At 35.4% G+C, this 13,127-nt stretch overlaps 1 protein-coding gene across 3 annotated transcripts in view; it reads right to left on the reverse strand.

Annotated features, from left to right (window-relative positions):
* TTC21B (tetratricopeptide repeat domain 21B) overlaps window positions 1-12,710 on the reverse strand; it is a 68,214-nt gene extending 55,504 nt beyond the window's left edge. Inside the window, exons 1-6 of one of the 3 annotated variants that reach the window (XM_081260428.1) lie at window positions 12,574-12,710; window positions 9,026-9,155; window positions 8,825-8,935; window positions 6,146-6,312; window positions 3,936-4,058; window positions 768-925 (exon numbers count right to left, since the gene is read on the reverse strand). In XM_081260428.1, coding sequence (XP_081116554.1) covers window positions 768-925; window positions 3,936-4,058; window positions 6,146-6,312; window positions 8,825-8,935; window positions 9,026-9,155; window positions 12,574-12,594 — 710 coding nt within the window. In that variant the 5' untranslated portion in view covers window positions 12,595-12,710. Of the gene's footprint in view, window positions 1-767; window positions 926-3,935; window positions 4,059-5,356; window positions 5,391-6,145; window positions 6,313-8,824; window positions 8,936-9,025; window positions 9,156-12,573 lie in introns of those variants that run through there. The other 2 variants (XM_081260429.1, XM_081260430.1) reach the window with 2 other exon arrangements.
* Window positions 12,711-13,127: the final 417 nt, after the last annotated feature.

Genomic DNA, 13,127 nt, shown 5'->3' on the forward strand with positions numbered 1-13,127 from the left:
TTTCCCAGGCTGTTCTCAACACAGCAAAGTGATTCCTTAAAAAAATACTCACAACCCTCTAATGATTTCATATTTCAGAAGAAAAAAACAAAATTCTTATGAGAGCCAACAAGACTCTTCCATGACCTGAAACCACCTCCCTCCCACTCTCCATCTCTGACTTTGCCATCTATTAACCTCTTCCTTCTTCCCAATCTTCAAACACAGGACAATCTTCCTGCCTTAAGATCTCCATACTTGCTTTTCCTTCTTTCTGCAAAGTCTTCCACCAGACATCTGCATGGTTCTTTGACTTTCTTCAGGCCTCCACTCAAATGCTGCTTCTCAATGAGGCTTTCCCTGACCCCATTTGACATCAAATCCCCCAGCCCTGCCCATTTTACTTGACTGCTTCTTTTCTCCATATCAATTATAACTGTCTAACATACTATATGATTTACTTATTTGTTCTGCTTGGCATGAGTCTTCTGACTATAATGTAAGCTTCATGAAGACAGGGATATTTTCATGTTGGCCTAAAAGACTGTCTTAAATAGCTGTTCATACATTTATGTAAGTTAATAATTCAATTTTAAAAGCAACACAATTTTAAGTGGTCATTCAGTTCTATATATAGAAAAGTCAATTCCATCTGGTTTGGAAAAATTTGGTTCTATACTGATGTTTGAAAAATTTTATCACACACACAAAAATACATGCAGATTTTCTTTTTATCCATAATTATAACCAGATCCAAAGAGACTTGTGACATCTATTTTTTACTTAACCTTTGTGCTGTCTCAACTGTCTGGTCCCAATCCTGCAGGGCTAGTTGTAATTTCATTTTCTTCACAAAAGCAGGAATAAAGCTTGGAAAGTTCACAATTATCTGGTTCACAGTCTCCAAAGCACCTGAATAATTTTGACGCATCTCAAGGCACTGTGCCTAATGGGAGAAAAAGTGGCATCAAAATGATGATCTCATGTATCATGTTTCTCAACCCAGAATGGGTAGAACACTAGTGTTCAATATTTTCTGACTTTCTTATAGGGAGCACACATCACTTTTATATTGAGGAAAAATAATCTTTTATCAAAATCACACTTTAAAACATCACTGAAAAATAAAGTATTTTATATTAGCAAACACCAGTACAATACAATTAGAAGATAAAAAACTTCTAAAAATATTCTTAGGAACACCATAAAATAAGGAATATTTCTATTTACAATAGGAAAATTTCCTTTTTAGAATAAAATATCTCCATGATATTTTTAAAAAGCATCTAACCTTGGGCTTTTTGTATTTTTTGGGGGGGTGGGGCACTTGGCTACTGAGCCACATCCCCAACCCTATTTTATATTTTATTTAGAGACAGAGTCTCACTGAATTATTTGGCCCCTGCTTCCGCTGAGGCTGCCTTGGAACTCTTGATCCTCCTGACTCAGCCTCCCAAGCAGGCATATACCACCATACTCTGCTGTATCTTCTTAAAATATTACTCTCAGGTTAAAGAAGATATGATTTTAAAGAATAAACAAAATTAGATCCAAACTGCCTTTACCTTATTTTTACTTTAAGGAATTATCATAGGAAATAATTGGAGAAGATCACAAGAAGCCCTTAGATGCTATTTATGGCAGAACTATGCACTTATAATTAGAAAAATAAAAACAACACAAAATATCCATAGAGGAGTTAGTTAAATTTTAGCATATCTATTTAGTAAGATTTTAGGTAGTCATTTAATGTGATTATTCAGATATTACTATATATGAAATTTTTTTACAACATGCATGAATTAGTATCTTCAGAAAAAGCTATAAATATAGTTAATATATTAAAAAATATAATGATGCACATTTAGTTCTTGTGTATCAGTTAAAAATGAGCTATCAGTCTCAAAGAGGAACTGCAATATATACCTGAAATAAGGTTGAGATTATATTCCCATATAATTAAAACAAAGTCTAAAAACCATCCAAAGAAATCAGTATATCAAAATAAATTAGTTTCTATATAATTGACAGGAAAAGAGATTAGTGTTGATAATTTTTAAAATTTACATTTGCCCTTGAAATCTCTCTTAAAAAACTGGAACAGCAAAGTAACAAAATTATACCATAAAGACTTTGTGTGCTCACATATAATCTTCTTCTTTAACCATCACTTCTCATATAAATGCAAAAGTAGCATCTTAAACTAAATTTGCTGTGCATATGAATAACATTATTCGTAGCTGGGATTGAACCAATTTAGTGCTCTACTGAATTAACTGAAACATATAATTGAAATGGATCTACTTATGGTTGGAATGTTTTTGTCCCCTCCAAAATTCACATTGAAACTCAATCCCCAATGTAACAGTGTTGGGAGGTGGGGCTTAATTGGATGTGTTTAGATCATGAAAACTTAAGGCATATAAGAAGGGCCTGTGGCAATGGGTTTAATCTCTTCTGCTCTTCTGCCATGTGAGGTACAGCATTTCTCACCTCTAGAAGATATAATATTCACGGCACCATCTTGGGAGCAGAAATAAGGCCCTTAACAGACAACAAACTGTCTGGAGCCTTGATCTTGGACTTTTCAGCCATCAGGATTATCATATATAAATGTCTATTCTTTATAAATTACCCAGTCTCAGAATGTTTTGTCATCAGAGCACAAAATAAACTAAACCAGGGTCATTCCAAAAAAGAATTTAAACATAACTTGAGTACTGTAAGAAAAAGGTAAATCTCTCCTTAGTTGTCTGTATTAACAACTGACATATCCCAATGAAAGGAGTTTATCAACTAGTTTTTCTGTTTAGAGAGGAAGAAGAATGAAATGTCCAATCTCTACAGCAGTTCAATTAGATAAAACTTGAATTCAATCATACTGAGTACTATTTATACTTGTAGAAAAAATCTGAACAAATTCATTAGCCACAGAAATTGGCAGTTATTAAGGACATTACAAGAAAATAATCTTCTCTTTATCTTTCTTACTCCAAATTCTTGCTTACCTAACAGTTTCCCTAACACCTAAATTTAATTTCATTTTGCTGAATCAAAAATTTTTTAAAAAGTAAGGTATTTAGAAGTCATCAGTGAGGACTCAAAAAAAGATCCAACATAAATATTTCCACCCAGTGATTTTTGACTTTCAACTGTTCATTCCTCAAAATGTAAGGCAGATCATGTTAGTACTCTGATCAAAACCTTCCAATGGCCACCTAATTCAGAGCAAAAGCCCAAAGCCTTGCAGAATCTCCTCATCACCCCTATATCTTCTGATTCCACACTCACATATCCTTCCTCCAGCCTTCACTTCTCCCTTCACTCATTCCACTTTGACCTCCTGGTCTCTATACTAAGCCCTGACTGTCCCTAAAGGCATCAGAAATTGATATCTCCTCTACTTGCAATAGGTTCTCTCAAATGCACATAGGGCTTTAACCCTCATCTCCTCTAAGTCTTTCTTAAAAATATCTTTGTTTGATTACCTCACTTGAAATTACAAGTTCATGTGCCAACTCTTCTTCTCCCCCTTCCCATTTTATTTATTTTTCCATCACACCTGTTGCCATCGAATACTATATAATTTATTAGTATGTTTACTGCCATCTCTTCCAGTAGAATATAAGCTCTACAAAAATTGGTTTAATTTTGCTCAGGGCTTCCCTAGTAACTAGAATGATGCTTGCCTCATATTAGATACTCTAGAAGCGTATGTGAAGGAAAAAAAATGCATGATCCAACCACAATGAACACAAAACTGACCCAGGATTCAGAAACTTTGGTAGAGAATCCATTTCTCTAGTTGTGTCCTACACAAATGCAGATCCCTCTACAAGCCAGAAATGACAACAGTATCATGAAAAGTATCATTTTCTAAAATAAGTTTTGTCAGATGTCAAATATGTTATAAATGAATTTTAAAACATGAATTATTCACCTTAACTCCAACTCACCTTACCCAGGAGAGCAAAAATATCATTTCCATCTTGTAATCCCTCTTCAAAATACCTTAGTGCTTTTTTAGCATAAGGTTCTTTTCCTCTTGTAATATCAAGCCATGCTTTTAAAACATGCCCCTGTGAAAGGAAGAATTCTAATCACACTTTTATTTTCTTTTGAAAATGAGAGGTAAACCTAATATTATTATTTTTGGTAATTAATAGCATAAAGAACTCTGTCAAATAATGTTATGAATAATTACATTCTCTATAGCAAAACTGCTTTTGAACCCTTGTCAGTTTAAAGCCTTAGAAACTAGACTACAAATTTTAATTTTTGATATGGGCTCAACATAAGTCTGTCAAATATTCCCCTAGTGTTAAAACCAAAATTCTTTTCTGAGGCTTTGCTAGTAAATTATTGTTCATATTGGTTAACATTTAATAAATAAGAATGTGTTGCCTCTTTTTGGACAAACAGCCCAAATGAACTTGAATGAGAAAAGGGGTAGAATGAGCATAGGTCTTGTTTCACATAGTTACAGATTCAGATCATTCTGCAGTTACTTTCTTAACCTCTGTGATAGTCCAGTGAGCTTCAAATGAAATAATAAATCATCTGAGGACTTAAAAAGTTAAGGAGTTAAGGTGTTTATCTTTAGACGTGTTAGTGTTGGTGAGTTGATGCATTAGTAGGAAAAAAGATACTGAAACTGTTTCTTCTTAAAGTGAAATTTTAAAAAATGGTGAAATATGTTCTTCTATTAAAAAATAAAGTCATAAATTCACAGGTTTTCACTAAGATTATCTTTAATTCCCTGTATTTTACCTGAAAATATAGATAAGAATCCACCAATACTGATTCTACTCTACTCACTAGTTAAGTGTTGCTATTTGAATGGTTTCAACTATCATCTTTGTGTGGGTGATTCCCAACCATATTTCTAGCACCAAACCTCTTCTCAACTTTTCTTTCTTGGAAGGCTCATCATCTCTGTTTTTTCAGTACCTGAAATACAGCATGTCTGAAAACTAATGTCTCATCTCAATGAATTTTCTACTCATATTAACTGGTCTCCAAATCATCCAGATTTAAAGCCTCAGAGACCTACCTATGTGATATGTGTGATATATGTGATACCTTATTCACTATCTATTATCTTTTCTTCACTATCTATTATCAGCTGACAAGTCCCATGGGTATTTAAAACTCCAGAAGTATGCACTCACTGTATAATATTTTTTGTTTAGTCCCGTGAAAACTTCTGCTAGAAAGTGCTTTCTTTTTCCCACTCCCACATCCTAGTTTTTTCCCAAGCCAGTTAGTTCATCCTACAAACCATTATTAAACTTGTGAATTTACACTCTAATACCACTCCCATGATTAAAAATCTTCAACAATCTCTCAATGTCTAACAAATTATATATACTTGTACCTATGAGTCAAGATCCTTCAATCTGTCCCAATCCATCTCTCCAAGTTTTCTTGTACCATCTTCATCTATGTATCCTGTTTCCATGAAATGTGAGAGTCTCAATGTACCCAGAATCAATACATCTTATCTATTATTTCCTGCCTGGGAAGTAACTACTTCCCTTTTCTATAATCTTTTCCTGCTGAAACTATATACATTTTTTAGTTTTTAACTCAAATGCTATTTCTGTCAATATTCTTTCTCATTCTCCTAACACAGATGTGATCTCTCCTTAACTTAAAATATTATCTGGCATATTGTAAGCAAACAATAAACATTAGCTATTATTTTCTTGTGCACTTTAGTCACATTTCTTTCAGATCATTTGTAACTTTTCTCATAAGCTGGATATGCACTCTATGCCACTACTGGATGATTCATTCATGAAAGTTATGTTTTCTTTGTCTTTGTATTATTAACAGTACAAATAATGGTATCTTGTGTCCAGGGCTATTTACTAAGAAAAGACAGAGGGAGAGAAGGAAAGAGATAAGGAAAGAAGGAACAGAGTGGGAAGGAAATGGAAAAGAAAAAGAGGAGAGAACCAGGGAGGGATCTTTTCAAGACTTAATAACATAAAAACAAGCAATATTATAGGATCCCTATTTTACACTATAGAAAATATTAAAATTAAATGGTTATTTGTAAAGTGAGGATAGAATGGACAATAACAATCAACAAACAGTACTAAATATATAAATAACACACTCTTCCTTTAACATTACTATTTCAAAATAAGAAAATGGCTACCTCACTACTACCATCTGAAATTTTGATCATTCTGTCAATGTATTCTCTCGCCTTATCGTGGCGACCAAGGTGCCATAAAAACAAGCCTGCATGGTACAAAGCTTTCTGTCCAGCTCCTTTACGTTGCTCCTTCATTCTAGCATCTGATTCCAGGATAGCTTCTCTATCTGCGAAGGGAAGACAATATTCAGTGAAACTTAAATTCTAGATCAACTGTTTATAATAGGACAAATGATTAACAGGGTGGAGAATTTAGTTCTCTCTAAAGTAGCACTAAGATACAAGACATATATGTAATTTAAATTTTCTACTAGTCCTATCAAAGAAGCAAAAAGAAACAAGCAAAACTAGTTTTAATAATGTAAAGGTTAACCAATATATCCAAAATATCATTATATAATTGATAAAGTTCATCTTAGTTAATGAGCTTTTTAATTAAATCTTTGAAATCTAGTATGTATTTTACATTTATAATACATCTCAATTAAGATGTTAAGCTTTCTTCAGAAATATTTGTAGATAGATTTCATAAGACTGATAGTTGAAAAGCTGATCCATACACTCAAGCTGTTCCACACCTTATTTTTTTTTGTAGGGGGTAGGGGGTAGGGTGTGGGGGCCTTGCTGGGGATTGAGGATTGAACTCATAGCCTTGAGTTTGCTATGCAAAGTATTCTACCACTGAGCTACTCTCCCAGCCCATATATAAGATTTTTCTTTTATAACTAAATGAAATATCCTAAGTTTTCTCATAATTGAATTAAATTTCAAAAGCAGATTAGGTCAAATTATAGAAAATAAAAAATTAAATTCTTTAAACTATCCATATTTCAGGTGCTCAAAATTCACATGTGATTACCACCGTATAGTTTATGTCCTTCCCAAAATAACCAAACAATATATGCTAACATTTATTAATAATAAGATACATAAAATTTTGTAATGATTCCAAAATAATACAATTATTAGGGGCAGGATCAGGGATTAATACATAAATTATCTGACTTTCAAATTTAATTCTGAAACTTATAAACATGCTAGCTTATGGTCATGGATCAGTGAAAAGGTAGTATAAGTACTGTTATTCACATAGCTTCACATTAGCAGTCATCTCTGGTAGAAAGGAGAGTTATAGAGTCTAATATCTATGTCTCCTGGAAATCACATTTCCCAACAGAATCAATACTGTTGGGAATAAAAAATTAAATTAAATGAAAACTTGATTCTAAGAAGAAAATATTTTGTACTAGTTTTTTCTTTTTTTTTTTTTTTAGTCTTCATATACATATCTTTACTCTAGCTAAACACTCCCACCAGGGCATAGAGAAAGGGGGTCCACAAAAGAGCCAAGCGCTGAAGTAATTTTATATTTTTGCCCATCTGTTTCTCCTGTCTGGATTATTCTTTGTATTCAAATTCTACATGTCCTCAAAGATCAGATTAACTGCTGATCTTTCACAAAGCTTTCCCTGTCTACTCCAATAGATTAATACACATCAATTTCAATTATGGACTCGTGTTCCATTTTTATCATTTTATTTAATAGTAACATTGGAATTTAATGTTTGTGGGTTTTACATTTTATTCCCTCAGTAGATTATAAACCTGATGTTATAATCAATTACTACAATTCTTTTCTTTTCTTTTTTTAAAATATTTTTATTTTATTTATTTATTTTTATGTGGTGCTGAGGATTGAACCCAGGGCCTCCCACATGCTAGGTGAGCGCTCTACTGCTGGGCCACAATCCCAGCCCCAATTCTTTTCTTTCTTCTATGTGTATTTGGCTCAATCCTGTATATTAAGTAAGCACATAATAGTTTACTTTTTAACATAGTTTTAAATAACTTTTTATTAATTTATATATGTATACATGAAGGGAAGGAGGTATAAACCTTTGCTTATGAAAAAATTTTAAAATTTAAAAATTCTAAGATTTAAGAAAGCATTCTAGAACATGTAATTACTCTCTAGTTATTTGAAACAGGATCTATAATTACAATCCTGCTAGCTGTTAGTAGATATATATGGAAGAATACAACCCTATTTCTTCCTTATTACATATAATTTGGACATTGTTCTGCTTCAGCCTTGTGTTACACTATATTCTCAGACAATGAAATAAATATTTAATTTCTGGTTTCTGAGTGAGTTTTCTTTTATAACCTACTTATATGTCCAAACTTACTACTGGATAAAAATTTACCAAATGTTTTCCAAAAGCTTACCCCCATGGAGTAGGGGATATAAAGACTTCCGAAACATTTAATATATAGAAGAGATCAATTGCACATTACTATACATTTGCACATAACATCATAACATGTTGTAAAGTTGGTTCTTGCAGATCAACCTATGTATACAATGTTCTTAGCTGTTTTACTTTGGTATAACAATTACTTATATACTAACAATTACTAATATAATTTATCTTTAAATTATAATTTATAATTTATTTTTAAATTAACTGAAATAATACTAATGTAGTAGTGAAATCTCTGCCAGAGAATATAAAGAATACAAAAGCAGTATTAGACCTGTTTCTTGAGCTTGATGAACTTACAATCTCATCAGGAAGATAAACATAAGACAAAAGTTCTGTAGACAGTGTGATAAAATTAAATATGGTAGTGAGAAAAATCAAAATGGAATAAGGAACAGTCTCTTAAATACTATACCTGGATAAGGACTCATTTTATGGGCATATATCAGTGCAATTAGAGAACAAAGTGATACATCTTGTTTACTCTTAATAGCCTCAAATTCCCGAAGAGCTTCCTGTGTATTACCTGAAAATCAAGATTATGATATGAAAAATTATTCTTTCTGCAAATCAAAAATTTAGAACATAGGGAACAGGTTTAATAATTAGTTCATACCTTCCATTAATGTACCATAGGCATGATAAAACCTGAAGACTGGATCACTGCCATACTTTTTCATTCCTTCACTGGCAACAAGTAACACATGATGGAAGTATCTCTCTTGACAATAGTAATTAATCAGTGTCTAAAATGAAACAATGACTAAGTGTTAAAAGAAATTTTGGTGTTCTGAAATACTTTAAGAATTAGATATCAATCTAAGCCAGGTGCAGTAGCATATTTCTGTAATCCTAGCTACTTGGGAGGGTGAGGCAAGAGGATTGCAAAATTCAAGGTCAGCCTGGGCAACTTAATGAGACCAATCTCAAAATATAATAAAAACTGGGAATGTAGCTTAGTGGTACAGTGCTTGCCTTGTATACATGAGGCCCTGTGTTCAACCCCTGGTAAAATAAAAGAAGAAGGAAAAAAAAAGCATCAGAAGTAGATATTAACCTACAATCTTGAATAATCTAAAACATTGGTAATAGGATCTTTCTTTTTTTTTTCACGTCTTCATACATGTATAATGATGAGGGTCTCCTATCATCCATGCTATTCCCCTTCTTCCTCCCTTTCCCTCCCACCCCTTTTCCCTATCTAGAGGATCTTTCATTTTTTCCTTCTAAGTTCCTTAAAAAAATAAAAATTAAAATAATCTATTGTGGGGCTGGGGTTGTGGCTCAGCTGAAGAGTGCTCGACTAGCATTTATGGGGCCCTGGGTTCAATCCTCGTCACTACATATAAATAAATAAATAAATAAATAAAATAAAGGTATTGCATCTAACTACAACTAAAAAATAAATATTTTTTAAAAATCTATTATTAGTATAGAATTCCAAACAACAGTTATTGTTGGATATTACCTTGTTTTTATATGAGTTCTACAATAATAATCATCAGTAGGAATAAATGAACCAAACTGTTCTTCAATGGAAATGACTAAGCTTTTCTCAAAATCGTGTATTTTGATTTACAAAATAAAAAACTACTTTCAAGAACTAAGTTCTGATTAAGTGTGGCTCTATTTTACACTGTTTTTCTTAGGATCATATATTAAGGCTTGGCTGTTGATGTAATTGAGGAAGGAAGCCACACTTTTACCATCACTCTGATGTATGTTTTGCCTTCATAAACCAAATGGGGCCATCCCATAACTAACCCTGACTCTACAGCAGGTTCAGCGGGAGTGAGAAGTATGGATGAAGCACTGGTTTTATGTTTTATGGATTAAAACATAAGGATATCTAAATAGCTCTGTTCCATTGCCTTGTTTCTGGACAGCCACATCCATATCCTTTTCCAGAGCATGGTTCAGCAAGTGTTCTATGTTGACTTTTACTCTGCTTCCTCCCTCCTATGGCTTCTGATCTCTACTCTCCTTCATAGCCATGGATCTGTAAAGTATAACCCATGCTCCATCCCCCAGACTCTCACAACATGTTTACCAGTGTCTCATTGCCCTACATGACTTCTTAGCTCACCACAGTTGAGGACACTTTCAAAATCATAGTACTTCACTTTTGTCCAGGATTTAGTATTGTTCAGCACCTATAACATTCCTGAAAGGCAGCAACATAGTGTCATGAAAAGGACATGGATTTAAAGGTGGAAAGACCTGGTTTCAAATCTTTGGTCTATTTTATAGCATCTCTGTTTGCTCATTGGCAAAATGCTGTTAGTATAGCACATTTACAGGTAACTATGAGAATTTATTAATTTTTTCATAATGTAAAAGTCCTATTTTGAAATAAAGAATAAGTTCCTCCAAACTCTATATATTGATGAAATAAAAAATGATGTGTTCACCCAAGACCTCTCATATAATTTTCATTTTACCTGCCACTTAAATCAGCAACTGTGAGTCATGATCATACCTTCCCATTTACCCAGTCTCCCTAATTTTATCAGTCATTAAATTCTTTCTCTAGTCCATCCACCATTTTCCATTCTTATTGCCACTGCTATGGTTCAGATCAGGTGGTTTAGTTCATCAAACACTTACTAACTGCCTACTATTGCCAGGCACTGGGCTAGGTATGGAGAATATAAAAAGAATAAGACATATTCCCTGGCTCCGTCCAAAAGCTTAGTTCTCAGATGAGACTGTAATGTAAAGACTAACTAAAATACAGTGTATTAGTACAAGAAAGGAGCTTTGGGAAGGCAGGATAACTTTTAAACAGCTTTTATAACTGCAGGTGTAGTGAGGGGAGGATGTAAGAGTAAAATTTAGAGAAAGATTCCTGGACAGGATTTAGAGCTGACTCTTTAAGCACAAATCCATCTCTCCTGCTCCACATACAGAACATCCTTCCTATTTACCTTTCATGATTCCTGGGAAAGTACAGGAGTTAGCAAGGCAGAGGAACAGCAATAACACAGATGAGAAGTCATCAACAGTAAGTGGGATGGGAGTGGTGATGGAGAGGGCTAAAAGCCACTTCATATTATAGCATAGGTTGCATACTACAATTGGACCATGTATGGCTTGCTGCCTGTTTTTATATGACCAGTGAGCTAAGAATGTTTTTCAGTTTTAAAATGATTGAAAGAAATATATTTCATAAAGTAAAATTTCAGGGTCCATAAAATTTTATTGGAATAAAGCCATGCTTATTCATTTAAGTATTATCTATGGCTGCTTTCTAGCTACAATGTACACATGACAGAGACCCTGCTTATAGTTTTATTCCTCCTACGCAAATGAAAGGTCCAAGATTCAAAGTTTTCTTAGTTTTACTGTAATATCTTCATGCTGAGAATACTGCCAGACCAGTAGGATGCATTCAATAAATAATGTTAAATGACCTAAGGCTTTCCTGGAGCATTAGACTATAAAATCTGTGAATGCACAATCTATGAATGTGTGCTGCTCGTGGCCAGCTCCAACTTCTAAGGAACATACAGAGACAAGTCCATAAATACTATCTGAACAAGTGACTGAGTGAGCAAATGCATAGAGAAGCTCATCATCCAAAAAGGAAATTTCAAATTTTCAAATCTCATCTCTGCTTTATATCATTTCTGAAGCTGGCCGTCATTAAATATATGCCAAGTGAATGAATAGGTGATTAATAGAAAAACCACCAATCTAAAATAAAAACTCCTTCCAGTGTTTAAGCTTCATGTCTTTCATTGATTTCATGTACACTTTCCGTGCTCCTTTTACTATCCAGTGGGTGACCAGACACTAGTTTGCTCTAAGTTCTTAACCGCACCTGGAGGCGCAGGTCAAATGCTACCCACACTTTCCTAGCAAATATGATATACAAGTAAAAGTAAGCACTAAGAACAGGGTGGGGACTAGAACACCAAAGACTTGCCAGAAGCAGCGCGCGCGGGGGGGCGGGGAAGGGGGGTGCTGGCCCGACCTCAGCATCCCAAGCGGGGTCCCCCAGGACCACCAGGTAGCGTAGGCTACAGGCCTACGGGCTGGGGCACCTACCAACCAGGCAGCAGCGGCACAGCAGGTACTGACCGCCTTGCCGAGCCCACCTAGCGCTGTCCACGCCCCCACTCCATCGCCATCCGGCAATGCAACCCCCGTCCTTCCGCTCACCTTCAGCCCCTGCGAGTCCATGGCTCCCCCTATGCCGAGAGTTCGAACGCAAAGGGTGCGTTCCCCTCAGCCTCGCCAAAGGGCTAGGGGCTCAGTCCGGGCCGCCCAGGCCCCAGCAGGCTCGCACTCCGGACGCGGCGGAGGGGCGGGGCGAGTCGGGGCGGGGCCGCTCCGCCATTGGCTACGAGCGGGAGGGGGCGGTCCTTATGGCAGGGATTGCGGGGGGCGCGGAGCGACGTGAAAGGGGACCCAGAGGGAGGGCTGTGAGGGCGACCCGGGAAGGCCCGGATTAGGAAAAGGAGCGCGACTCTGTGGTGGGGCTGGAAAAGGAAGTCGAACTGGGAATGGCCGGGGGGAGGAGCGCGGGTAAACGGGCTGAGGATATGGAATTAAGGAATAGGAAAATGATGGAGGAAGCAGAAAGAGGGACTAGTCTGTTTCCCATCATTGACAACAAAGGACTCCATTTTTCTGAACATTTACGCGGAAGCCGATTTCCGCAATGCGGTTGTTGCAGGCTTGACCAGCGCAGGACAACACGGTCAACTTTCACG

Source organism: Spermophilus citellus (assembly GCF_964194105.1).
Source record: "Spermophilus citellus genome assembly, chromosome: 11".
Lineage (NCBI taxonomy): Eukaryota > Metazoa > Chordata > Mammalia > Rodentia > Sciuridae > Spermophilus > Spermophilus citellus.